This window comes from Trichechus manatus, unplaced genomic scaffold (genome assembly GCF_000243295.1).
Source record: "Trichechus manatus latirostris isolate Lorelei unplaced genomic scaffold, TriManLat1.0 scaffold00119, whole genome shotgun sequence".
In the NCBI taxonomy this organism is placed as follows: Eukaryota; Metazoa; Chordata; class Mammalia; order Sirenia; family Trichechidae; genus Trichechus; species Trichechus manatus.
In genome coordinates, this window is record NW_004444055.1 from 7,553,359 (window position 1) to 7,579,108 (window position 25,750).

The following is a 25,750-nucleotide window of genomic DNA, read 5'->3' on the forward strand; positions in this document are numbered from 1 at the left end:
CTTCTTGCCCTCTTTGCTTCTCTTTTGTGAATGCTTATGGATCTTACTTTGGCTCCCAATCTCTTCTTGGACATCACCATGCTCTCGTTTTAGTACCCAGGAGATCCTAAGCCTTTCCAAATACAATGAGGCATTAAGATTTTTTCTTTAAACTAGGTAGTTTTATCCAGGTGTTTATTGTGCTATTTCCCCTAACTTTTCTATGTGTATGGAAATTATCAAAGTTTACAGTTGGAAAAAGTACACTTGTTTTTTCCTCCCAAAAAAGTTAGTCATCTCAGGTGCTGGCAGTGTTGCAAGAAGTCTTCAGTTGATCTGGATGAAGACAGAGAATGTTGCTAGCACCTGTACACATACAGAGGGAAATCTTGCTGAGGAAAGGACAGTTCTGGAGCAAAACAGGAAGAGGGAGAGAGTGAAGAGAGTCCCTGGAACTCAAGAATGGGAGGTGGCAACAGGATGATTTGTCTATAATATTTGGGCTGTCATTAGAGCAACAGACTCTTCACTATTCAGGGCTGGGTGGCGTGATGGAAAGAGTGTGAAATCTGAGGGACCTGGTTAAAATTCAGGTTTTGCTGTATATTAACTATGAGATTTTGACTAAGACACTTGACCACTCTGATTCCACAGTCTCCACATACGTAAAATGCCAATAATAATAATTCTGCATATGTAAAAATACTGTCACAACAAAAATGGTATATCGATATAGTAACATTTTAAACTGGTTACAATTACCAGAAGATTTTCAGGGAGGAGGTTTAGAATTGCTCTCCACTTATTTTCTTACAAAGATATTTTCATCTTCCACTAGAGGCATTGGTTGTGAAAACTGCCATAGGAATGATGATATTTGCGGAGATCTTTTTTTTTCCTGTTAATGTCAACCAATTTTAAGCAGGCATACCGCTTTCTGCATGTATCATCCAATTCATTTAAAAACGAACCAATAAATATATTTATGGATTGACTGCTTCATTGCATAAAGGAATTTGAAAAAGTTCACATAACTTGACATTCTTGTATCTCTTTATATTTGGATCATGCAGTTTTCTTGCCTTCCAAATGAAGAATGCAGTGACAGAGTAGATTGACCCTCAGTGCCTGTTCCTCCCTCCTTTTAGCATGACTTCTGTGCTTCAGAATCTGGAAAGCCCTAAACTGTAAGTCCAGGACACGCTTGCTGCTAAAGTTCTGCATACAAAATAAATAGATTTCTCCAATTAGATGCATCAGAGTAAGATTTGCAAGTGCTCTTTTGATGTTGTTGCTGGCATATTAAAATATAATTACACAGCTGTGGAGACCTTGGTTTTTCTGTGGAAGTGTCCCAGTGTCCAGTCATTTGCTCTGTCGGGTGTTGAAGAGAGGCTGGAGCAGTGGAGTGGACTCCATCTTCCTGATTGTGGTCATGAGTGAGTTTGGCAATTCTGTTTAGAGAGTCATTCCTGGAAACTCGGCCCTTCTCTAGTCTTTCCAATGACAATTATTTCCCCATGACAATTATTCAACTATTCCTTACTTAGATAACCCCCTGGGTGATGCTAGCATTGTCCATCTCCAAGCGGTTGAATTGTTTACCCACAACAAACATGGCGGAAAAGGCTTCAGTCTCACACTTGGGCCCCCAATAAAGATGGCTACAGCACTTCCTTTTTTTGCCCTCAACAAAGATGGCGGCAGTACTTCCTGTGCAGTGGTTTCGCCTTCAACAAAGATGGTGCCTATGGTACAGGTTTCTTAACAGTCTGGATTGCGGCTTCAGTTTTTTTTTTTTTTTCTTTAAAGATACGTGGTTGCACACGTAAGTAACAGGAAACCAGAAACTCCGAATCCATCTTTTCTTGAAGGCCCCGCGCTGTGGCGTCTGCAGCCAGAGCCCTGCGTGGCGCTCTCGCTCCTGTAACTTGCTTGCCGGGTTTCCGACAGGGGTCGGGTTTGGGTTGACAGTAGTGGTAACGGGATCTGCTCTCCCCTCGGTTCTCTCTGAAGATCCTTTCCAGTTCTTTTAGGGGACCAAGTTGCTCTGAAAATCTCTCATAGTTCTTCCCTGTTCGTAACACAACAGGGTTTCAGCTGCCGAGGCAGGGAATAAAAAAAAACTCTAAATCGTCTGTCGCAGCCGAATGTGCACAGCCTTCTCCTCACTTGCCGCCTCCCGGACTTTACAGAGGACAGGCGAGGAGGGATCGGGACTTGCCCACCTGTGGTTTTACTGTCTGTGGGTGTCCGAAGCCCCATCTGCTCCCCCTACGTCCCTTTCTCCACCACTTATCTTTTGTGTCAGGAATTTTCATTGTCTCCACATAGCTGCCCCAGCTCACTGCTGCGGTAGTCTTGGAAATGTGGCTTCAAACCGTGCATGGCTGCTGACCAGGGCCGGAATGTGGACTTGTTTTTCTTTTGGGGTGGGGGGTGGGGAACCATTAAATAGCCCGTGCATGCATGGCTATGGCAGTGTTGTGATGAAGATTCTGAATTCTTAGAAGGAATGGGACTGCGTATAAGGTTTATTGTAGACTGGACACAAACAATGTTTTTCTTGAAGGTGATGGTGTAGAGCCTTTTCTTTTACTGAAAAAGATCCTTCAACTTATTGGAATCTGCTGGATTCTGTCTCCCATTCCCACTGCAGAGCAAGTTCTGCAAGTGCCCACAGTCAAAATGGCACATGCATCCTCAGTGGCGGCTTCTGAGGAGGTGGAGGAGCAGGGTGGGGGGAATCTCAGATGAAGGCAATGTTAAAATAAAAACCATTGTTTCTTCTCAAGTATGTTAAAATTAAGTACTGCCCTGTAATTCTCTGATAAAAATAGCTTTTTAAACAGGATCTCTGACCCACTCCCTCCACCCTACGGTGTGTTTATTGGACAAGGAATTAAACTTGTTGTTTCACACAAGGACGTGTTATGTGAAATGCAAAAACTGAGAAAAGGTGATGCTTCTTCAGTTTTGTTTACTATGTTTGACTACGTTCGAAAATAGTTTGGTTTGGTTTAACAACCATGTATTGAACACCATGGCCTGGCACTCTGCTAAGATTCAAAGATTTCCCTGATCTTAAGGAGCTTACATTGCCACAACAGCATCTTTGGGGCAACACTATCTTTAGGGGCTCATCTGCATTCTTGTAATCTGAGTTATATTTTTGTCTCTTCCCAGGGGGAAATGGAGGCTAGAGACAAACAAGTGCTTCGTTCCCTTCGCCTGGAGCTAGGTGCAGAGGTATTGGTGGAGGGACTGGTTCTTCAGTACCTTTACCAGGAAGGGATCTTGACGGAAAATCACGTTCAGGAAATCAAAGCTCAAGCCACAGGCCTCCGGAAAACAATGCTGCTGCTTGATATCCTACCTTCCAGGGGTCCTAAAGCATTTGATACATTCCTAGATTCCCTGCAGGAGTTTCCCTGGGTAAGGGAGAAACTGGAGAAGGCAAGGGAAGAAGCTATAACTGAGCTGCCTGCAGGTAGGCCTCAAGAAGATCACCTCAAACCAGTTCCAGAATTGCTGGAACTGTGCCCTTTGGATCTAAAGTTGGGGTTTTAGGCTGGCGGTGGGGTGGGTTCCTGAAAGTTGGTGAGGAGTTTGGATTGAAAGGAGTTGGTGTTAGAGGGACAGGATGAAGAGGTGGAATATAGGAAGTGCAGGGAAGGAAGGAAGGATGAGCCATGATTGTGAGGTTGAGGAGGGAGGTTAGAGAATACATTTAGAAATGCTTCCAGGGAAAGTTGGCAAGCCACTTGGGAGGCATGGTCTCATCAGAGGCCAGGTCATATCTCAGCCCTTGGCATCAGGAGCCATTTGGAAAGTGCACATGGGAAAGCAGGCATTAGGCCTACTGATAACTGATTCGTAGGGTGCCAGAGCTGCTGTCTGGAAAAGGTCAGATTCATGAAGGAGGAGACAGTCTCTAGGAAGGCATGCCCTGCACCTTTTCCCCAAAGGGGGTTATTTTTAAGGATGACTTAGTTTGTTTTTTAATGGTTACTGGTTTAAGGCCTTCCTTTTTATTTTGACTTTGTTTAGACTCCTGGAGTATTTAATTTTGTAAAGACAGTAGTTTTGTGAGGGCCTCATTTTGATTTTACGGAAAATTGGAAGCTGTGGAGAAGAGGAATAGTCTAGGACCATTAGCTTGGTTTGTAGCAAGAAGGAGATGTGATGGGAAACACTTGTTCCCTCGTAACACCTTCCATAGCTTACTACTTCTTTTTTTTTTTAAACAAAGGTTGAGGAACAGGCAACTGAACTGACCAAAAAAAAAGATAATTAAAAGTTGACCTGCGAATTTTTAACAGATCTAGGAAATCAGTATTCTCTGGGGTTTCTGATAGCAGTGATAGTGTCACTGATAGTCAGTGTCCCCAGACTCTGTTGTTGTTATTTAAATACAGATTAAAAAACAAATATCAGTGGTAAAAGACCACTTTTATTATTTTTGCTCCATGGACCTCATATTTTGAATGATTTTCCAGACCACATGTGTTAAGTAATTACGATTAATTCTTCTAGTTTTATTAGTGGCATGTATCTGTCTAGCTGATCAGTATAATATAACCAGTTAACTTAAGAACGCCTGGTAAAATCCCAGTGGAAAAAGCAAACATATTTTCATTTCCTAGCTTGGCCAAATTATAGGTAAATGTATGTTTTGGGCTTTTAGTAATATTGAGGACCACAGGAATCCTCAAGTTGGACTGTCCTTACAAAATTAAATACCCCAGGTGTGTGAACAAAGCCAGACTAAAGGACCTAAGACGTTTCTACCACTTTACTGAAAGCAAAATAGATAACATAGAATAGGGGAGGGGTTAAAAGGTATTAGGTTATCCAATGTCTTTTTCTGATCCTCCCGGCAACACGTAACTGGAAACAACAAAGCAGGCAAACTGAAAGTCTTTCCGTATGAAAATATTTAATTTTATTATTTAATCCTTTTTGGGCGATGTAAATAGTACTATTGCCTGTTATTCAAAGAGGCATGACCCCATTTTCAGATCTTCAGATTTGTTTGGAGAACAAGAAATTAAGCTGTTTTTAATCAAATGGTAAAAGTTACAGAGAAGTTGAGGGAAAATAGTTTTTTTTTTTTTTTGTAAGCAAGCAGAATGGAAAGAGTGGGCAATAGAGTAGGAAAAAATTGAGCATATCTGTGTAGAAGTTTAGAAAAATAATGTTTTCCCCAAGGTTTGTTAATGCTCTAGAAGTCATTAAATGGAAAGATAGGTTGGCTATTGAACAAATTAAGTACACTTAATCCTTTTACTTCTTCTGGAGTAACACTGCTACCGAAAAAAATATTCTGAAGAGGGGATCACATTTACCTATGTCTCTATATACCTTCTACAATGACAGTAATATAAACTCACTTTTTAAAAAGTTATTTTTTATTAAATATCAAGTATTTAAGCTTACCATCCACTCCCACCTCAGAGATAATCACCATCCTGAATTTGGGGTTTATCCTTCCCTTCTTTATAGTTTTCTGTTTCATACAAATCACTTTTAAAATCTATATATAGAATGGAAAGTCTAGTATATAATAAGTGTTAGTGGTTTATGAATGATTTTTTAATGTGTGTGGGAGGGAAGGGATGGAGGAAATGAGACGTTTTAAAGGAGTCGATACTTAATAGCCTTCTCTTATTTGAGACCTTAAAATGTTTTTTAAGTGTTTAAAGTAATTAACTTGATGGTAATATTTTAATTCTGAAATTAAATTGGGGTTTAAGTAACTGGAAACCTAGGTTATTTTTGAAAATCCTGTAAAGAGGATCAGAGTTGAGATGCCTTCCAATTAAATGTTCCCGTAAAAAATGTGAATGGGCCCAGAGGCCTATTTCCCAGGACCCCTGTGCTTGTCCAGTGCTGTAATATAGTAGTTTTAATAAACTTTAAAATAGTCTATTTAAATTGTTGTAAAGGCATCTTTGGGTTTTGAGGAACTAGACTGTAGAAAAATGTGGGGCTTATATATGTATATGTGTGTATATATGTACATGTTCACTTCTTCTTATGTTTTATTCATTTTGGTCATAATTAATTAATTTGTATGGATTTGGTGGTCCTTTCTTGTGAGGGCTTGAGACAAATGGGAAGAAATGGCTTTCTCTTTGACCTACAGGATGATCCTTCTCTAAGAATGAACTGATTTTATTTTATTAAAAAGCTTTCTTGTTTTGGTCTTCTCAGAGATTTCTTGGTTTTCTCTTTACTTATTTAATTTCTGTGTCTCACTTGTAAATTTTGAGCTGCAACAGAGGCCTTATTTGATGATTGATCCAAGTTGCTTCTTATTTATGTTCTGGCTGTAATTTTTTAGAGAGGAATCAAGTTGTATCTTGAAACTTGCTGCTCTTCTAACACTCCCCTCCTCTCCCAAGCAAATCCCAAAACACACAAAAAACGCTGTGAACCTTTCGATTCTGTTTATTTTCTCAGAATCTGCCTAGGTGACGATTCTCTGATCTGTCTCTTAGATGTTAATAGGAAATTGTGGTTTCATGTTTTTCTAACCCGGTAAGGACTCTTACATTTTAAAAGGGGCATTCTGGTGATAAAATGACTTAATCCAGCCTGGCACCATGGAAGGAACACTTCACAGTGCATCCCTTACTGGCCAAGGTCACGTACTAGACACTAGATCAGCTGGAAATCCTCTCTGGGCTCCTGTCAGGTTATTTAAAAGATGAGGATAGTGTTGTATCTGGGTGAAGGCAGCATGTGTCTGCCTGCCTGGCTTCCCACTGCTGAAGGGCCCTGTCTGTACTGCCAAACTAACGCCAGTATCTGTACTAATCTGGATCTGCAGGGGAGGTTTATTGGCACCCCAACCTCACCATCTGGTGGGACTTAGCCTAGGTTTTGGTGGGAGTGATGCCTGGGCCACAGGCCTCCCTGTTCCAGCCCTGGCTGGAGGACTGGGCCTCTGCTGTGATTCTCACTAACAGTCGGCCTGGTTTCCCTGCCTTTTACCTTTTATCCTAGTCTTCTTTTAGGCTTGAGAGTTTTTTTTTTTAACCATTTCTCCTCCTTAGACTAGGCCTCTGCTTTATGTACTTTTAGCCATAGGCCACCGTGAAGGATGGATCTCTGGGAAGCATCCAAAGGATGGATCTCTGCATTAGCATCGGATGCTTCAGCTCTTTAGTGGATATGTTCTACTTGTGGGAGTGGCTGTCCCTGGGCTGGTGCTTGCTTTAACCTTGCCTGAGCTTGAGCTGGTCCTCCTCACGGACGCTATGTCTTGGACTCCCTGGCTGCCCACACTGGGGTGGTGCACATAGCCAGTCTATGTCCCCTCTACCCAGGGGCTCTAGGAATCAGCCTGCCTCTTTTGGAGCTGGTCTTGAGTGACCATGCCGAACCAAATCAGCCACTTTCTGGAGATATACCCTGGTTCTGTGAATACCCGGATGCACCTGAAGTTATGAGTTCTAGTGGCAGAAATTTTTAGGTATTATAATAGGATTATTAGTGAGATTTTTAGCCGGGGATCCTTTTCATAGAATTCTCTGTTCATGCTGTGTAAACGCGCCTACTCTGTATATGATAAGGTCAGTGTTGATTTCAGTTTATCTAGCTTGGGGTCTATCCAAGTGCTTCCATTGTGGCTAAGTAGTATTCACCTTGTGGTGTCTTATGAACTAGAGAGGGAACTGTGGGTTGGCATCCACAGCAAGACCCCTCCCTGAGCTAAGTAAAGGGAGAGGCTTCAGAGCGCAGATTTCTGTGTATGACCAGCATGATTATCACACACATCTTGAGGACCCTAATGCCAGACCCTGGGTATATAAAGACATAGAAAATCTTGTCCAGATTAAGCTGAGGGGATTCATTCATTCATTCAACAAACATTGAGTACTGACCGTATGCCAGATATTAGGTGCTGGGGATATAACAGTAAGCAAAACAAAGCCTCTGCTTTCATGGAGCCCAGTATTTCTAGAGGTAGGGTGGGGGGAAGGGGTAGGGACAGGCAATAAACAAATGAATAAATAATGTATCAGGTGGTGATAAGTGTTATGAAGAAAAATAGTGCTCGTGGGTAGTGATGAAAGGCCTACCATCTAACAAAGGGTAGTCAGGGAAAGCCTCTCTGATGAGGTGGCATTGAATGAAGACCTGAATTTAGTGGTAGAGTGAGCCACGTGGATATATGGGGGGAAAGCATCTCAGAGAGAGGAGACCACAAGTGCTAAGGAGCTCAGGTGGGAGCCACAGGTGACAACGTGGCTAGAGCCCAGGCCTGACTGAGAGAGGACACTCTCGTCACAGACAGATGAATCATCATACATCAGCTTGGGCTCAGTTGCTATCATTTGTTAGGAGCCCACCATGTGCTTCCCAAAATGTGAGATGTGTACAGCCATGATTTTGAGTGGTTCTCGAGATAAGTTTTGATAATACATGGTCTTGGGATTAAACAATATGGAATCACATAGGAGAAAGTTTTTACCTTTTTCTGTTTCAATCCTGATAATATCCAGGTGAAAGCCTGCGTTTGATACAAGTATATCTGTAACACCTCTCTTGACACTTGTCAGTTTCTCTTTTTAATAGAAAGAGGTCCTCATGCTTAAAGCCTTCAATGAGTAACAGTAGTTAGCTAGTATTTAATTATATTTCCTTTTTTTTATATTCTTGTATTAAGTGGAAGTGAAACTGTTTTCTTTTTATGAAATTCCTTTTAAAAGTACATTTACATTTATTTAAGTAAAAATTAGTCAACATAAAAAACTACTAAGAAAATAATAGTGGTATAAGGACATGCAAAAAGTGTGAAGGTTCTTTTCATATGTGATATGTCATTTAGAAAGAGTGACAGGGGTTTGAGAGCAGGAACTGTTGCCTGGCTGGTATAGTTGGGGAAGGAAGGCTTCAGCTCTGTCTAGTTCAGAGATAAGATAATGTTTATTCAAAATGCATTACTGTTTTGCTCATTCATTTGATGCATAGTAGCAAGAATAGGATACATTTATTAGTAGAATTGCCAGAGTAGTTGAACTTTAGTTTTCTAAATTTTAAGCACATTCATCCTCTAATGTAACAAAGTCAGCAAAATGGAGTCATATCCTGGTATTATGGAACTTTCGAGGGACTCACAGATCATCTAATTTTTCTCTGAGAAAACCCAGGCTTAGGGAGAGTAAGTCAACTTGTCCACGACCACACACAGCTAGTTAATGTAATTTATTGCTGGGATTGGAATCCAGGCCTCCCGATTCTCAATTTAGGACTGTCTTAGCTGCACTACCTTGGCTCCCTACTGGGTTTGAAATGGAATTGAATTGTGCTGTAATGTTAATAATTGAAATAGGCCTTTTTAAAAACTACAGTAATGCAGTTTTTTTTTTTTCATTTTAAGAGGAACATTTTCTAGGGCTTCTAGAGGTATAGTGGGATGAGATTTTACCAAAATATTTTATTTTTATTAGTGCTAATTTTAATCATTTAAAAGGAAATCATGATAGTTCAGTACTGCATTTTATCAGAAGATTCCTCCCCTCCCCTTGCTTCTGCAAGGCTGACATAGAGGAAGAATGAAAGACTTTTATTGAGTATTTATGGGACTGATGAAATAATGCATATGTTGACAGCTAATTGCAGCTCTTTCTAAGAATAGCAAACCATTGACAAGTCTCTCCACAGCAGAGATGCCTCCATTTCACCTTAAAAAATGGATTTAATGTTCTTGTCTCTCAGAAATTCTCACTGTGACTTTTTTCTCCCTCCTGTGGCTGTACAGGCTATTTGGCTACATCAGTCACCCTGTTGACTGTCAGAGTTGATTTAGCTCAGTGTTTCTCAGCCCTGGCTGTACATTAGAAATACCTGGGGAGCTCTTAAAGAATTACTGATGCCTAGGCTCCACCCCAGACCAATTCATTCCAACATTTCTTGAGGTGGGGTGTCGGTAATGATATTAACACACGCACACACGCACACATACACACACATGGACGTGCACCCACACACTTGTATGCATATAGGCATGTACACAGGCACACATGAACAAACACCTCACTAGATTATTTTAAACTGAGCCAGGGTTGAGAACTTTGAGATCTTATCATCTGGTTAGGTGCGTGGTTCCTTTCTCACTTATAGCTCCCCAACTGTGGGCCTCACAAAGCTGTGCACTTGCTTGAAGAATTGTTCTTGTTTTTGGGTGGGGAAGGTGAAAGGATGGTAGGAATGGAGGTGTAGAAGGATATATAGTTTGTTTAAATCTGTACTCTCACGTGCTTTTAATTCCTTGCATTTCTTGTACATTGTTGCTCAATAGTGTTCCACAATCTCAGGCTGGGGTCATACAAGTGTAGCTCTGCTACCAACATGAAAACCCATAAGAGTTCTATGAGAAAGTATGGGTAGATGCACATAGCACAAAATCAGTTGGAGGGCTTATAATCAGCTGGAGAATTTGCATTTGGGAGAATTATTTTCATTGCCTATTCACATTGTTTGATAATTACAAACCATCCACAATCAAGTTATGTCCAAAGGGAGGCAGAGCCCGTCCCATTGCCAGCGGAGAATGAGATGGATGCTGCTCTCACATACAAATTGAGCTGAAGATGGCTTGAAGATGGAAGAGAGGAGGAAGGAGACAAACGGCCAGTTGGGAAGACTGGGACTGGCTTAGTCTGTCCATCTGTGTGTCGATCAGTCAGCCTGTCTGCCCATGGTTTTTGTTTATAATTAAAAATGAATTTCAGTATTTTCTGTGTCTCACAAAGAACCTCAAGTAACATCAATAATATTTATTGGGAGCTTACTGTGATGCCTTAGCTCTAGTGCTGCTATAACAGAAATACCACAAGTGGGTGGCTTTAACAAACAGAATTTTATTTTCTCACAGTTTAGGAGGCTAGAGGTCTGAATTCAGAGTGCAACCTCGTGGGGAAGGCTTTGTCTCTGTCGGCTCTGGAGGAAGGCCTGTGTCTATCAGGACATGCTCTTCTCAGCCATGTCTGCAGGCAGGCCTCTCTGTGGCCCTCAGCCCCTTGGACCCTTGGCCTGGCCTCTGCCCTGCTTAAGCAAGTGTTACAAAGCTCTTTAGTTCCACCAGTAAGTGCCCAGACACCCCACTGCGCCAGGAAGCCTCCTACTTGGAGGCACTCAGCTCTCTCTCACCCTGTGGGTCAGCTCCCATGCTACCCGCTCCAGTCTCATGGTTCTGCTGCCGTCGTTTCCCTGCTGCTGCTTCTCGCTGTCTTGCGCTACCTCTGGTGTTGCAGTTCTCTCTCTGTGTCTCCTCGTTCTAGGAGGTTCTCAGCGCAGGGACCCTGGGTCAAAAGGACGCACTCCTCTCTCGGCTCTTCTTCGTTGGTGATAGGAGGTCCCTCTCTCTGCTCGCTTCTCTCTCCTTTTATCTCATGTAAGATAAAAGGTGATAATTCCCCTTATGTGGGGTCAGGGCTGCGACCTGAGTAAGGATGTTGCATCTCACCGTAATCCTCATTAACATGACCTAATCCTGTCTCATTAACATAATGGACAGCTCACTCCCAAATGGGATCATAACCACAGTATAGAGGCTAGGATTTACAACACATCACAAAATGGAGGATAATCAGATCACACAATGGAGGACAACCACAAAATACCAGGAATCATGGCCTAGCCAAGTTGACATGTATTTTTGGGGTACACAATTCAATCCATGACATATGGGTCAAGCACTGTTCTAAGTCTTTTACATTTATTAATTCATTTAATCCTTATAATAACTCGATGAAATTAAAGTAATATTATTACCCTCATCTCAGAAATGAGTGAACGGAGGTACAGAGATGTTAAATAATTTGCCCAAGGTCACAAGGTAGAAGAGCCAAATTTGGAATCCAGGTACTTTGATTTCAAAGCCTGCTAATTCATAGCCTATAAAAAACATTTTCTCAGAATTCTTAGATTTCCTCTCTTCCCTAATTCTGATAACGTGTGGCTTCTCTGGAGTCCCTGGGTGGTGCAAATGGTTAATGCACTCAGCCACTAACGGAAAGGTTGGAGGGTTAAGTCTACCCAGAGGCTCCTCAGAAGAAAGGCCTGGCGAGCTACTTCTGAAAAATCAGCCACTGAAAAAACCCTATAGAGCGTAATTCTGCTGTGACACACATGGGGTTGCTGTGAGTCGAATTGACTGGATGGCAAGTAGAGGCTGCTCCAGAGCCCATCACTCACTAACCCCCTTTCTTCCCTCCCCCTACTCCATTCTCTCCTAGACATATGTAACACAGCCCAAGGGGATTGTCTGACTTTCTCTCTCCTGCCTGTTGTCTTAAGACTAATTCCTGGTTGGTGTCTTTCTCTCCCTACCCATCTCTCTTTTTGCCTTTTTTAATTTTTATTTTTGGTCTAATTTGAGGTCATATGGGGTCAAGGAACAAGTCCCGGGTTTCTCCCATCCCAGCTTGCTACCTTGAGAGTAAAAAAAGACTAAATCTTGGCTGTGATCAAGAGAGGGTCAGAGACCAAATGGGCAACACTTGCCCAGAAGCAAAGATGAGAAGACAGGAAACCTGGACAAATGGACACCGGGAACCCGGGGTGGAGAGGTGGAGAGTGGTGATACATTGCGGGGATTACAACCAATGTCGTGAAGTAATTTGTGTATAAATTTTTAAGTGTGAAACCAATTTGCGCTGTAAACTTTGACCTAAACACAATAAAATTAAAAAAAAAGAGAGAGAGAGAGAGAGTTATTGTGTTGGCTCTTCTGATACTGAAATCAGGTCCTGCTTTTGCAGCTCTTCAATCATGTTCTCTAAAGCTGTCAGCTCCATTACCAGCCTTCCTGGTGGCATGGCCTCAGAGTTTAACCATATGCTTAGCAAACAAGCTTTCTCTTTTTATGGGCATAGTTCAAACTCGTAGCCTGCTGTTGTAGCTAGCTGCAGGAATGTTTGACTTTACTTAATTTTAATAGGCAGCTGTGTTTATACTTGTTCTTCAGTTTGAGCAATAAGGAGTGTATATATATGATTCTTTGGAGGGCATTTCCCCCAGATAAAAAAAGAATACACTGTACTTTTCCAAACAATAAATTTTAATTGAGAAGGAAATGTGACTGCTGCAAGGTGTTTTGGGCAGGTTTTAGTCATAGGCTTTATTAATGTTATAAAAGAAACCTAACTCTTTACAAGAAGTGTCAGGTTGACAATTCCTGGAAATGTTCATGTGCTATTTATATTTATGCTCAGCACTGTAGTAGAGTGGGTGGCAACGCTGTTACCAAAATAATATTGCTGAGAAGTACTAAGTGGCAAATGAGAGGCTTGTGGTTTTATCGCCTAAATACAAGACTTTTAAAGCATCTCCCAATTCTACCATTTGTTGATAAAGTATATGAGTGCTGAGTGGGAATTGTGAAGTTTAGAGAATTACAGAGAAGGCAGAGCACATCTACTGAGACTTGTCCTATCGTTAGAACTATAGAAGGTTAGAGCTGGAAGGGACCTCAGAGACCCCCACTTTACAGATGAGGAAACTAAGGGATGTCACTGGGGTGGTGCAAATGGTTTACATGCTCGCTGCTAACCCCAGGTTGGCTGTTTGAGTCTACCCAGAGGTGCCCGGGAAGAAAGACCGGGCGATCTGCTTCTGAAAAATCAGCTATTGAAAACCCTGTGGAGTACAGTTCTAATTTGACACACATGGGTTGCCATAAGTTGGAATTGACTTGAAGGCAACTGGTTGGTTTTTTTTTTTTTTTTTGGTTTAACAGCATATATATAGACTCTTTGGTTCAAGCAGTAGCACATTTCATGCTAACATAAGCAAAAACAGGAATTGCTCTAAGTATACTGGATAGTACATAACTTTGAAGGGATTGCTAAAATTCTAGTATTCAGGAAGGGTAGGAATGAAGCCCCTCTGGGGATCTTGGGCCATTGGGTAACCATCTCCAGTCAATTTCCTCTATCTTGCCTTCGCTCAAGATTCAAAGTCTGATTGGCCTAACCTAGGTCATGAGCCCTTCGTTTAGGTCACTAGATAGCTGGGGTAGGGAAGGGGCAGTTCCTAAAGGAAGCTGATTACAAGAGATGTCTGATATACCATATTACTCTCATTCCTTTTGGATTGAAAAGGTCCCACACCTACTGATCTGGAAAGAAATGATGGCCCTTTAAAGAAGGAAGACGTTCTACATATCCTTAATATGCAAGGCCCAGGTTGAGGGCCAGAGATGGTAGGAAGAGTACAGGAGAGCAATTTTTGGAACAATAGGTCCCCCAGACTTTTTCAAAATCAGAAGATGCTGGAAAAAAAAAATGAATTGAGAATATTGATGTAGAGAGGAGGTTAGAAACAGATTTGGATTGGGTACTGGTCTAAGGGTTTTAGGTGTATAAACACTTTATTATCCCCATAATAACCCTTTGAGGTAGGTACTATGATGATCATTTCTGTTTTATAGGTGAAGAGACTAAGATATTAGATAAATTGCTCAAGGTCACACAACTTGGTAGTAGCAGAGTTGAGATTTGAACTCTGACAATCTGGCTCCGCAGTCCACACTTCTAATCACTATGGTTTTCTGTGTTTAATACCAGTTGTTGGTTCTGGCTAGAGTCACATATGTTAGATTACCTAACTTGGGTAGCTACAGCTTCTTTATTTTCTGAAACTTTCTTGCCTCAGGTCTCACAAGTAACCAAAATTTTCTTTGTGTGCATGTCAGTCTCTTTTTTAAGATTCCAAATGGGAGATTAAAAAAAGTACCCAAGAAGATAAATGACAGTTTTCTAAGAAATGTGGTTAGGCAAAATAAAGATTTTTAATGAGATTGGCATGGATGTTTTTGTTAGTTTAGTCTTTAAGCTTGTATCTTCCCTTTCAGTCTCTTTTTACTGTTAGTCAATCATTTAATGGTGCTGTGGGAAAATGTGTCTTTTCAGGCATATCTTGTATTTGTTTGAGCCCTTTTATTCCCTCATGTGCTAGTCAGGATTCATTGGGGAGACAGAAACCACAATAATTTGACAGGGAAAATCTAATACAAATAATTTTTAGATAGTAAAAAGTGGTTAACTATTGTTATGGAATGACATCAAGGACATCATACATGAAGAAAGCAAGAGGTCATCAAAAAGACAGGAAAGAAAGAAAAGACAAATGGATGTCAGAAGAGACTCTGAAACTTGCTGTTGAACATCGAGTAGCTAAAGTGAAAGGAAGAAATGATGAAGTAAAAGAGCTGAACAGAAGTTTTCAAAGGGCATCTCGAGAAGACAAAGTAAAGTATTATAATGACTTGTGCAAAGACCTGGAGATAGAAAACCAAAAGGGAAGAGCACGCTTGGCATTTCTCAAGCTGAAAGAACTGAAGAAAAAATTCAAGCCTCGAGTTGCAATAGTGAAGGATTCTACGGGCAAAATACCGAATGATGCAGTAAGCGTCAAAAGAAGATGGAAGGAATACACAGAGTCATTGTACTGAAAAGAAATTGGTTGATGTTCAACCATTTCAGGAGGTAGCATATGATCAAGAACTGATGGTACTGAAGGAAGAAGTCCAAGCTGCACTGAAGACTGGTAAAAAAAAAAGAAAAGGCTCCAGGAATTGACAGAATACCAAATGAGATTTTTCAACTAATGGATGCAGCACTGGAAGTGTTCACTCATCTATGCCAAGAAATTTGGAAGACAGCTACCTGGCCAACTGACTGGAAGAGATCCATATTTATGCCTATTCCAAAGAAAGATGATCCAACCAAAAGCAAAAATTATCAAACAATATCATTAGTATCAGATGCAAGTAAAATTTTGCTGAAGATCATTCAAAAGCGATTGCAGCAGTACGTTGACAGGGAACTGCCGGAAATTCAAGCCGGATTCAGAAGAGGATGTGGAGTGAGGGATATCACTGCTGATGTCAGATGGTTCTTGGCTGAAAGCAGAGAATACCAGAAAGATGTTTACTTGTGCTTTACTGACTATGCAAAGGCGTTGGACTGTGTGGATCCTAACAAATTATGGATAAAATTGCAAAGAATGGGAATTCCAGAACACTTAATTGTGCTCATGAGGAACCTGTACATAGATGAAGAGGCAGTCCTTTGAGCAGAACAAGGAGATACTACGTGGTTTAAACTCAGGAAAGGTGTGCATCAGGGTTGTGTCCTTTCACTATACTTATTCAGTCTGTATGCTGAGCAAATCCAAGAAGCTGGATTTTGTGAAGAAGCATGGGGCGTCAGGATTGGAGGAAGACTCATTAACAACCTGCGATATGCAGATGACACAACCTTGCTTGCTAAAAGTGAAGAGGACTTGAAGCACCACTTACTGATGAAAATCAAAGACTCAGCCTTCAATATGGATTGCACCTTGACACAAAGAAAACAAAAATCCTCACAACTGACCAATAAGCAACATCATGATAAACGGAGAAAAGATTGACGTTGTCAAGGATTTCCTTTTACTTGGATCCATAATCAACACCCATGGAAGCAGCAGTCAAGAAATCAAAAGATGCATTGCATTGGGCAAATCTGCTGCAAGAAACCTCTTTAAGGTGTTAAAAGCAAAGACGTCACCTTGAAGACTAAGGTTCGTGTGACCCAAGGCATGGTATTTTCAGTCACCTCAATATGCATGCGAAAGCTGAACAATGAATAAGGAAGACTGAAGAAGAATTGACGCCTTTGAATTATGGTGTTGGTGAAGAATATTGAATATACCGTGGACTGCCAAAAGAAGGAACAAATCTGTCTTGGCAGAAGTATAGCCAGAATGCTCCTTAGAAGCAATGATGGCGAGACTTCATCTCACATACTTTGGACATGTTATCAGGAGAGATCAGTGCCTGGAGAAGGACATCATGCTTGGTAAAGTGGAGGGTCAGCGAAAAGAAGGAAGACCCTCAATGAGATGGATTGACATGGTAGCCAGAACAATGGACTCAGTGTAACAACGATTGTAAGGATGATGCAGGAACGGGCGGTGTTTCGTTCTGTTGTGCATAGGGTCGCTATGAGTCGGAATCACTCGATGGCACCTAATAACAACAACAACATTGTTAACTACTGAAGGGATAAAAGAGGTCTGTAAGGAGTACAAGAATTGCAAATAGAAGCAGCTGTTCTTTAGAGGGCTAAAGGAGGGTACAGAAAGAAAACACTAAGAACTTGGAAGAGGCCCCTCCCTACTCCCAAGGGTGAGATTCATACCTCATTGGAGATGAAATGACTGCCGCCTGAGTATGCAGCCTGTTGGTGGCAATAAAAAAAAACTTTCCATAGGGTACAGGCTGCAGCTGGGTGGCCTAGAAACTGGCAGAGGATGTGGGGTGGGCCAGAGCTGATTCTCAGAAAGCAGTTTGCCGAGTGCTAGAGAAATTCCCTAGAAAGTGAACATGACTCTCAGTGAGTGCCCCTGGCAGTACATCTTGGAGAGTATTAGGCATCCCGAACCAGAAAGAAAAGCCCCTTCCTCTGCTATGACCTGATTGTGTCCCTCCAGTGCCCTCTGTAGACAAAAACTAGCATCGCACCATTTGGCAAAGGAGAAATGTTTACAGGGTCCAGCTCCAGTATCACAAAGGAGGGGTGAATTTAGAGCTGAGAGGTAATACACTGACAACTCGTGCTTCTCATTGACAACGGATAACAGTACATAATTCCCAAGGTTGTTCTGAGAACCTGATTTATTCCTTTGTTCATTCAGCCAAAATTTATTTAGTATCTACCATTGCTGGCTCCTCTGCTAAGGCCCTGAGGGTGTGGTTGCCATTGTCTGTTTTTTGTCTCTGCAACTAGACTGTAAGCTTCTTTAGGGCAGAGACTGCTTTTGTCTCTGCACCTGGAGAACCTTTTTAACACAGAGCTAGATAGTAGTTCTTACATCTTTATTGAATGAACGAAGGAATGAATATAAGATGAGGATAAAGATGGAGTTCAAGAGTTTAAAGTATAATTGGGGAAAGGCAGATGTAAATAAATAAAATATATGGTATTTTGATTAGCTTTATAGAAAACCATTCCTAAATTTAGTGGATTAAAACAACATTCATTTATTTTGCTCATGAATATGCAATTTAGGCTGGTCTCGTTAGGAACAACTCATTTCTTCTCCACATGGTGGCCACTCACATGTTTGGTAAGTAGGTGTTGCTTGCTGGTTTCTCTCCACATGGGTCTTTCTACAGGTGACTGGGGTTTCCTACAGCATGGTGGTTGGGTTCCAAGAGGAGGGCAGTAGAAGCTGCTGGTTTCTTAAGGCCTGGGCCTGGAAACTGGCATAGTGTTACTTCTGCTGTATTCTTTTGGTTAAGCTGTCAGAGTCCAGATTCATGGGAAAGAGACATACACCTCATATTTTTTTGGGAGGCATGCTTCTTATAGTAATTATTAGATATAATTTTTTTTTCTATAAGGGAAATTAGCTGCCATATATGAAATTTCTTGTAAATTAATAACAAATGTTTGTCATCATTTTAACAAAAATGCCAGGGTTTTTTTTTCCCCAAAGTGAAAATGTATTTTTTTCCTGAACCTAAAATCAACACATATTTGTTGCTTTTTTTTTTTTTTAAAAAACACCTTACAGAGTTATCAAGAAAATAGAAATCACCTGTAATCTTATCACCCAGAGATATGTTTACGATAAATGAATAGTGAAGTGCAATGGAACATACAATGTTTTGAATTCTGTTTTTAGTCTAAAAATATAGTCATAGGAAATTCTGTTTCAGAAGCTCCCTCCTTTCTAAACTCGTCATTTCTAGAAAGTTATTATTTATAGATCCAAAGACTTAAATCCAGAATTTCTTATGTGATGCCAAATAAAGAACAAAATTCAGAAGGTCAAACGTGTGTGTATGTGTAAAATTATATGTATTTTTTTATGCAGAGAGTAAAACTGTCTGAATCAACTTGAAGCAGTCTTTTCAAATTATTATCAAGGCATGTTGTTATTTCATTTAGCAGAGGGTGGGGGTGGGAACACTGGACTTAAATGACCTTCCCCAAATGCCTCTTAAGTAACTATGAGAGTAGTTTTCACTTTGCTGTTTAAAGTATTTTTCTGTTTATCTACGTGTGAGTATTCAATTTCAAAGTGTTTCACTAGATTATTATATAACCTGAGTTTTTTAGTGTCTCTGTGTGTATGCTTTTAAATATTAAGTTTCTAAATCCTTCCTCTTCATTGTTTTCCCTAAACTGTTAGGCTATAGATGATTAAGCCTTTGCCATAGCATTTAAAAATATATTTAATATCCTTCAAATAGACTTAATTTGTAAATGCATAGGTGTTCTAGATAGTAGATTCTATTTTTTTCCCTCCACTTGGAAAGGCATTCCTAATGACTTTTCTTCATTAAATTGCAGAATTTTAAAGAAACTGTTAAAACTTTTTACAGAATAATCATATCTCTTTTTCCTTCACTCCTCATTACCAGGGCAAACACCTTAAGCCGTTGTAAGAAGCAGGAATCAAAACCAAAACCAAACCCATTGCTGTTGAGTTGATTCTAACTCATAGCAAATCTACAGGACAGAGTAGAGCTGCCCCATAGGGTTTCTAAGGTGTGGCTGGTGGATTCGAACTGCCGACCTTTTGCTTAGCAGCTGAGCTCTTAACCACTGTGCCACTGAGGCTTCAAGAAGCCGTAGAGGCCTTATAAACAAGTGAAAAGAGCACAGTCCTAGGAACTCTAACACTTTGCTTCCCTGCTTCATTTCAGAAAGCATTTACTGAATGTCTGCTGTGTGCCAGGAGCTAAACAGGTACAGAAGTTAATAAGGTATAATTCCTGTACTTAAGGTGCTCCAGATAAATGAGATAATATATGTTAAGTGCTTAGAAAAAGCTGGGCATATAGTAAACATTCAATAAATGTCAGTTGTTGTTAGTATTATCGTTAGATGAAGCTGAAGAGTTGTGACAGAGAGAGATGAAAGGAACAGTGCTGGCTCTGCTTGGCCTTTAGTAAGGCAGGGTTGGGGAAGGCTTTAAGAGAGTGTGTAGACCTTAGTGTTGAAGGGTAGGTAGAAGTTCACTAGAAAGGCAAAGGGGGAAAGAACATTCTAGGAAAAGGTAATAGAAAGTGCCAGGGAATGAGGGCAATGGTTGTAAGTTGTGTGTGCCTGGTACCTAGTGAGCATAGGGAAGGTGGAGGCAGCTAAGGCTGGAGGCTCAGGCACAGGCCTGCTCAGCAGGGGCCTTTAGTACCGTGTAGAGGTCCCACAGGTGATGGAACACTAACTGACACATTTTGAGAAAGGGATTGACATGAGCAGACTTGCATTTAGGAAGACCACTCTGGTGGCATATGGGTGGGAAGCTAGCAGAAATGGGGGCAAAGAGCCCAGTTAGGAAGCTTTTGTAGTAGTCCAGAAACAGACCAGACCCCAATGCCGTCGAGTCGATTCCGACTCATAGTGATCCCGTAAGAGTCCAAGGCTGTAAATCTCTACAGAAGCAAACTGCCACATCTTTCTCCCGTGGAGCCACTGGTGGTTTTGAACTGCCGACCTTTTCGGTTAGCAGTTGAGTGCTTTAACCACTGTGCCACCAGGGCTTCTTGGAGTAGTCCAGGTGAAAAAAAACTCGAGGACAGAGCAATGGCAGTGAGGATAGAGAGAAGGGGAATGGAACTGAGAGATATTTAGGAGGAAGGATTAAAATGTGTTCTCAGTGGGGGTGATATGGTTCCCAAGGGGACCAAAATTGGTTCTTGGGAGTGTAAAAAAAAAAATCAGTGATTTGTGGCTCTCTAAAGGGCCACAGAACATAAACAAATATACAGATACTTGTGGCATTAAAATTTCATGGGAGGGGATGCAATTAGGGAAAAAATAAGTCTAAAAAGTCTTCTTAGGGAGGCAGTAATAGCAAAAGGTTGAGAAACACTGAATTAGAAGGACTGTTTTCTGATTGACCTTGGGGCTGACGGAGAAGAGGATTCTAGGATGACACCCAGATTTCTGGTGTGGACAGCTATGCAAATTTATCAAGAGAGGATACATAGAAGGAGGAACGTGTGGTGAGTGCGTAGGTGTACAGGTTATGTTTGTTGAATTTAAGGTAATAGTGACTAATGTTGCTGTTGTTAAGTACCTTCCCTGAGCACTTACGAGCCAGCCCTTTAAAAGCTTTACATGTATCAATAGTGTGAACTAGATTCTATTATTATTCTCCTTTTTCAGATGAGGAAGGTGAGACAAAGCTCAGGGCCACACAACATTTCTTTTCTTTTTTTTGAATTAATTAATTTATTTTTAAATTTTTTATTTTGTTGTTGAGAATATACACAGCAAAGCATACACTAATTCAACCGTTTCTACGCGTACTATTCAGTGACATTGATTACATTCTTCGAATTGTGCAACCATTCTCACCCTCCTTTTCTGGGTTGCTCCTTCACCCTATTAACGTAAACTCACTGTCCCCTAAGGTTCCTATGTAATCTTTCGAGTTGCTATTGTCACTTCACACAGCATTATTCTATGAAAATGCTCTGTAAGAATGCAGAGATGCAGGTCTGGGCTTGGATAAAATCCTCCTGCCACCTTTTATCTGCTGTGTTACCTCAGATAAGTTATTTTGTTTTTCTCTAAATTTTAATTTCCTCATATGTAGAATGAATATGCTTCTTGCTCATCTCCAAGTTGTTAAGATTAACTGAGGATATATGAACAGATATCTTAAAACATAAAGTACTGTGTAAATGTAGGTAGTATTTTTAATGTTATGCAGTAGGTACCCCTACCTATTGCCATTCAGTAGATTCTGACTCATAGTGACCCCATAAGACGGAGTAGAATTGCCCCGTAGGGTTTCCAGGGAGGGGCTGGTGGATTCGAACTGCTGACCTTTTGTTTAGCAGCTGATCTTTTAACCACTGCGCCACCATGGCTCCATTCAGTAGGAAGTATCAATAAATGGCATTTTTTTCTTTGGCCTTACCTCTTGTCTCTTCATTCTCTGTTCATGAAGCTCCCAGAGGATTTGAAGGACAGAATAAGAGATTTTCAAACCTCCTCTCCTTCCTTTCAGGTATTTGCAATACCTGAAAATGATTCAGGCAGCTTTTATTTCCTTGGGTTTTCATGAATGTCTTTTTCCCATCTAAACACATGATTCACTTCTCAAGCTGTGATCATTTTACTTTTGCCCATCGAAACTGTTTTCACAGAGGTCATCAGTGACCTTTGGTTAAATCCACATTTTTCAATCCACCACATGGTGTCTTTGTAGCATGTGACATTGTGGGCCACTCACTCTTTCATTCTTGATATTGTCTCCTTCCTTGGTCATATTTTCCTCCTACCTCTCTATTATTTCTCAACATGTTCTTACTCTACTTGCACCTTAAGTGTTGTTTTCTCCTGAATTCTGTTAAATCCTTCTTATCCTCGCATTGTACCATTCTTCTTGGGCAAAGCTCATCTGCATGCATGGCTTGATGACCACCCCAGTGCAAATTACTTCTTAATCTGTATCTCGGCCCAAAATAGATAGCTCCACTTTGGTCCTCTGTACCTCAAGCTCAGTATGGCCAAAATAAAACCCCTCATCTCTCACATCAAACCTGTCTTCCTCCTCAGTGATATTTATTTTCTTTTTTGTTTTCTACATATTCTCCGGTTGACAATATTACTACTCAAATAATCAAAAGAAAGTTATGTTTTCTTTTTTTAAAAGGTATTTAGTACACATACTACCTCTTTCTTGAAGCTTTCTGCTACCCCTTCATCGTTGGCCAAGGGATTTTTCTTCTGTGTTTCCCAAGTACCAGGGACATACTTCTGTTATGACATCTCCCGTACTGTGTTAGGTTTTGTCCCCAGAGTAGACCATGAGTTCTTTGAGGATAAGAACTTAGTTTTTCATATTATATTCTTAGAAGCTAGCACATTGCCAGATATCTTTACCACTACCAGTTACCATTGAATCAATTCTGACTCATGGTAACCCCATGTGTATCAGAGTAGACCTGTGCTCCATAGGGTTTTAAGTGGCTGATTTTTTGGAAGTAGATCACCAGGCCTTTCTTCCAAGGCACCTCTGGTCCACCAGCCTTTTGTTCAGCAGTCAAGCCAGGTACCGTGTAGGGTCAATAAATGTGGGTTGAATGAATGAATCTGTGATGGTTTTACTCGCTCCACTCATCTTCCTCCTTACCTCCAAGAACCTTAACTGTTGTAACTATTTTTTACTTTACATTATTTTTCATCTATTCCTAGATAGCCAGCAGATACCATTCTTTAGTCCTTGACCCTTCATGTAAGTGATCCTTTGGCATTTCTGTAGTGGTTGCTATTTAGTCTTTGCTGAATGCCAGCTATGAGCCAGTCATTTTACCAAACTGAAAACAGTGTCTGTTCTGGTCTCTGTCCAAGGCAATTTCTAACTTGTCTGTCTGGTTATCAATCCATTTTATCAGCATTATTAATATCTGTTGTAATAATGAAATCTCACATGGGAGGGTACTCCTTACCTTGCGTTGCCTTCTTTATTGCTGAAAATTCTAGTCTTGGAGGTACAGGTTAGGAATAGGAGCGGGTCCAGTGGTCAGAACCCTGGAAGCCCAGCTCTGCCCAGGCCCAAATTGTTTTAAAGATGAGGGAAATTCTAAGTCTGAAAATTTGAAGCTTTCAGGATTGGCTCCTTTGTGTTGATATTCCCATGAACACTGCACAAAAACAAAAACAAAATGGAAATCATCCCTTCACACACACACAGACACACACACACAGACACACACACACACACACACACACACACACACTAACACCAATAGACTTCTAAAACTAAAACTGTCCTTGCCTGCTGACAGATTAATTTTGTGCACATAGTAGCCTTGGCTCTTAAATTCTGCGCTCCTCCTTTAGTCTGTATCTTTATGATGTTCCTCTTTCTTACAGTTTAGTCTCCATCCCATCCCCTGGACAAGTCTTCGGCTCCAAGCTAACTTTCTGTTTACCCCTTCCTTTCCTGCAAATGTCCTAGAGATGGCCTTCTTTTTTTTTTAACCTCCAAACTTCAACCTTTTTATTTTTTTTTTAATTTTATTTTAACCTGGGTTCCTCTTCCCCATACTGCAGTTTTGCAATTTCTCCTGTGCTTCTCTTCTCCCTTGTTTAGCACATTTTGCATTTTCCTGCTGTTGTTTTCTTTTTTCCTTTTCTTCCTCAAAAGACTTCTCCTTTTAGAAACAAGCTGAAATGTGTCTGAGCCAATTTTGATATTTTTTTCAATTATTATTATTATTTTCTATTGTACTTTAGATGAAGGTTTACAGAACAAACTAGCTTCTCGTTAAACAGTTAGTACATATATTTTATGACATCGGTTAACAACCCTGTGACATGTCAGTACTCTCCCTTCTCGACCTTGGGTTCTCTGTTACCAGCTTTCCCGTCCCCTCCTGCCTGCTAGTCCTTGCCCGTGGGCTGGTGTGCCCGTTTAGTCTCGTTTTGTCCTATGGGCATGTCTAATCTTTGGCTAAAAGGTGAATACCCAGAGTGACCTCATTACTGAACTAAAAGCATGTCTGGGGGCCATACTCTCAGGGTTTCTCCAGTCTCTGTCAGGCCAGTGCGTCTGGTCTTTTTTTGAGTTAGAATTTTGTTCTACATTTTTCTCCAACTCTGGCTGGGACCCTGTATTGTGATCCCTGTCAGAGCAGTCGGTGGTAGTAGCCGGGCACCATCTAGTTGTACTGGACTCAGTCTGGTGGAGGCTATGGTAGTTGTAGTCCATTAGTCCTTTGGACTAATCTTTCCCTTGTGTCTTTAGTTTTCTTCATTTTGCCTTGTGTCTGAAGGGGTGAGACCAGTGGATTATCTTAGATGGCCGCTCACAGGCTTTTAAGATCCCAGAAGTTAACTCACCAAAGTAGAATGTAGAACATTTTCTTTATAAACTATGTTATGCCAATTCAGCTAGATGTTCCCTGAGACCATGGTCCGCACATACCTCAGCCCAGTAATTCGGTCCCTCAGGGAGTTTGGTTTTGTCCATGGAGCTTCCATGACCTTACCCTGAACAACTTGTGCTGGTTTCCCCAGTATTGTGTACTGTCTTACCTTTCACCAAAGTTACCACTTATCGTCTATTTAGTGTTTTTCCACCCCCACCCCTCCCCTCCCTCGTAACCATCAAAGATTTTTCTTTTTGTGCGTAAACCTTTTCATGAGTTTTTAAGGTAGTGGTCTCATACAATATTTGCCCTTTAGTGATTGACTTATTTCCCTCAGCATAATGCCCTCCAGATTCATCCATGTTGTGAGATGCTTCACAGATTCATCATTGTTCTTTATTGTTGCGTGGTACTCCATTGTATGTACCATAGTTTGTTTATTCATTCATCTGTTGATGGGCATCTAGATTGTTTCCATCTTTTTGCTATTGTGAACAGTGCTGTAGTGAACATGGGTGTGATATGTCTATTCATGTTATTTCTCTAGTATATGTTCGTAGGAGTGGAATTGCTGGATCATATGGTATTTCTATGTCTAGCTTTCTAAGGAAGTGCCGTATGGTTTTCCAGAATGGTTGTACCATTTTGCATTCCCACCATCAGTGCATAAGAGTTCCGGTCTCCCCAGAGCCTCTCTAACATTTGTTATTTTCTTTTTTTGATTTGTGCCAGTAATGCCGGGGTGAGATGGTATCTCACTGTGGCTTTGATCTGCATTTCTCTAATGGCTAGTAAGTGCGAGCATTTCCTCATGTGTCTGTTAGCCACTTGAATGTCTTCTTTGGTGAAGTGTCTGTTCATTTCCTTTGC

The 25,750-nt window shown here is 40.9% G+C and overlaps 1 protein-coding gene across 4 annotated transcripts in view; it reads left to right on the forward strand.

Moving 5' to 3' along the window:
* The first annotated feature begins 1,723 nt into the window (after positions 1-1,723).
* The window catches only part of CRADD (CASP2 and RIPK1 domain containing adaptor with death domain), a 244,858-nt gene continuing 220,831 nt past the window's right edge, over positions 1,724-25,750 (forward strand). For 2 of the 4 annotated variants that reach the window (XM_023738571.1, XM_023738570.1), the window contains exon 1: positions 1,850-3,469. In XM_023738571.1, coding sequence (XP_023594339.1) covers positions 3,172-3,469 — 298 coding nt within the window. In that variant the 5' untranslated portion in view covers positions 1,850-3,171. Of the gene's footprint in view, positions 1,808-1,849; positions 3,470-17,138; positions 18,109-25,750 lie in introns of those variants that run through there. The other 2 variants (XM_004384206.2, XR_002825289.1) reach the window with 2 other exon arrangements.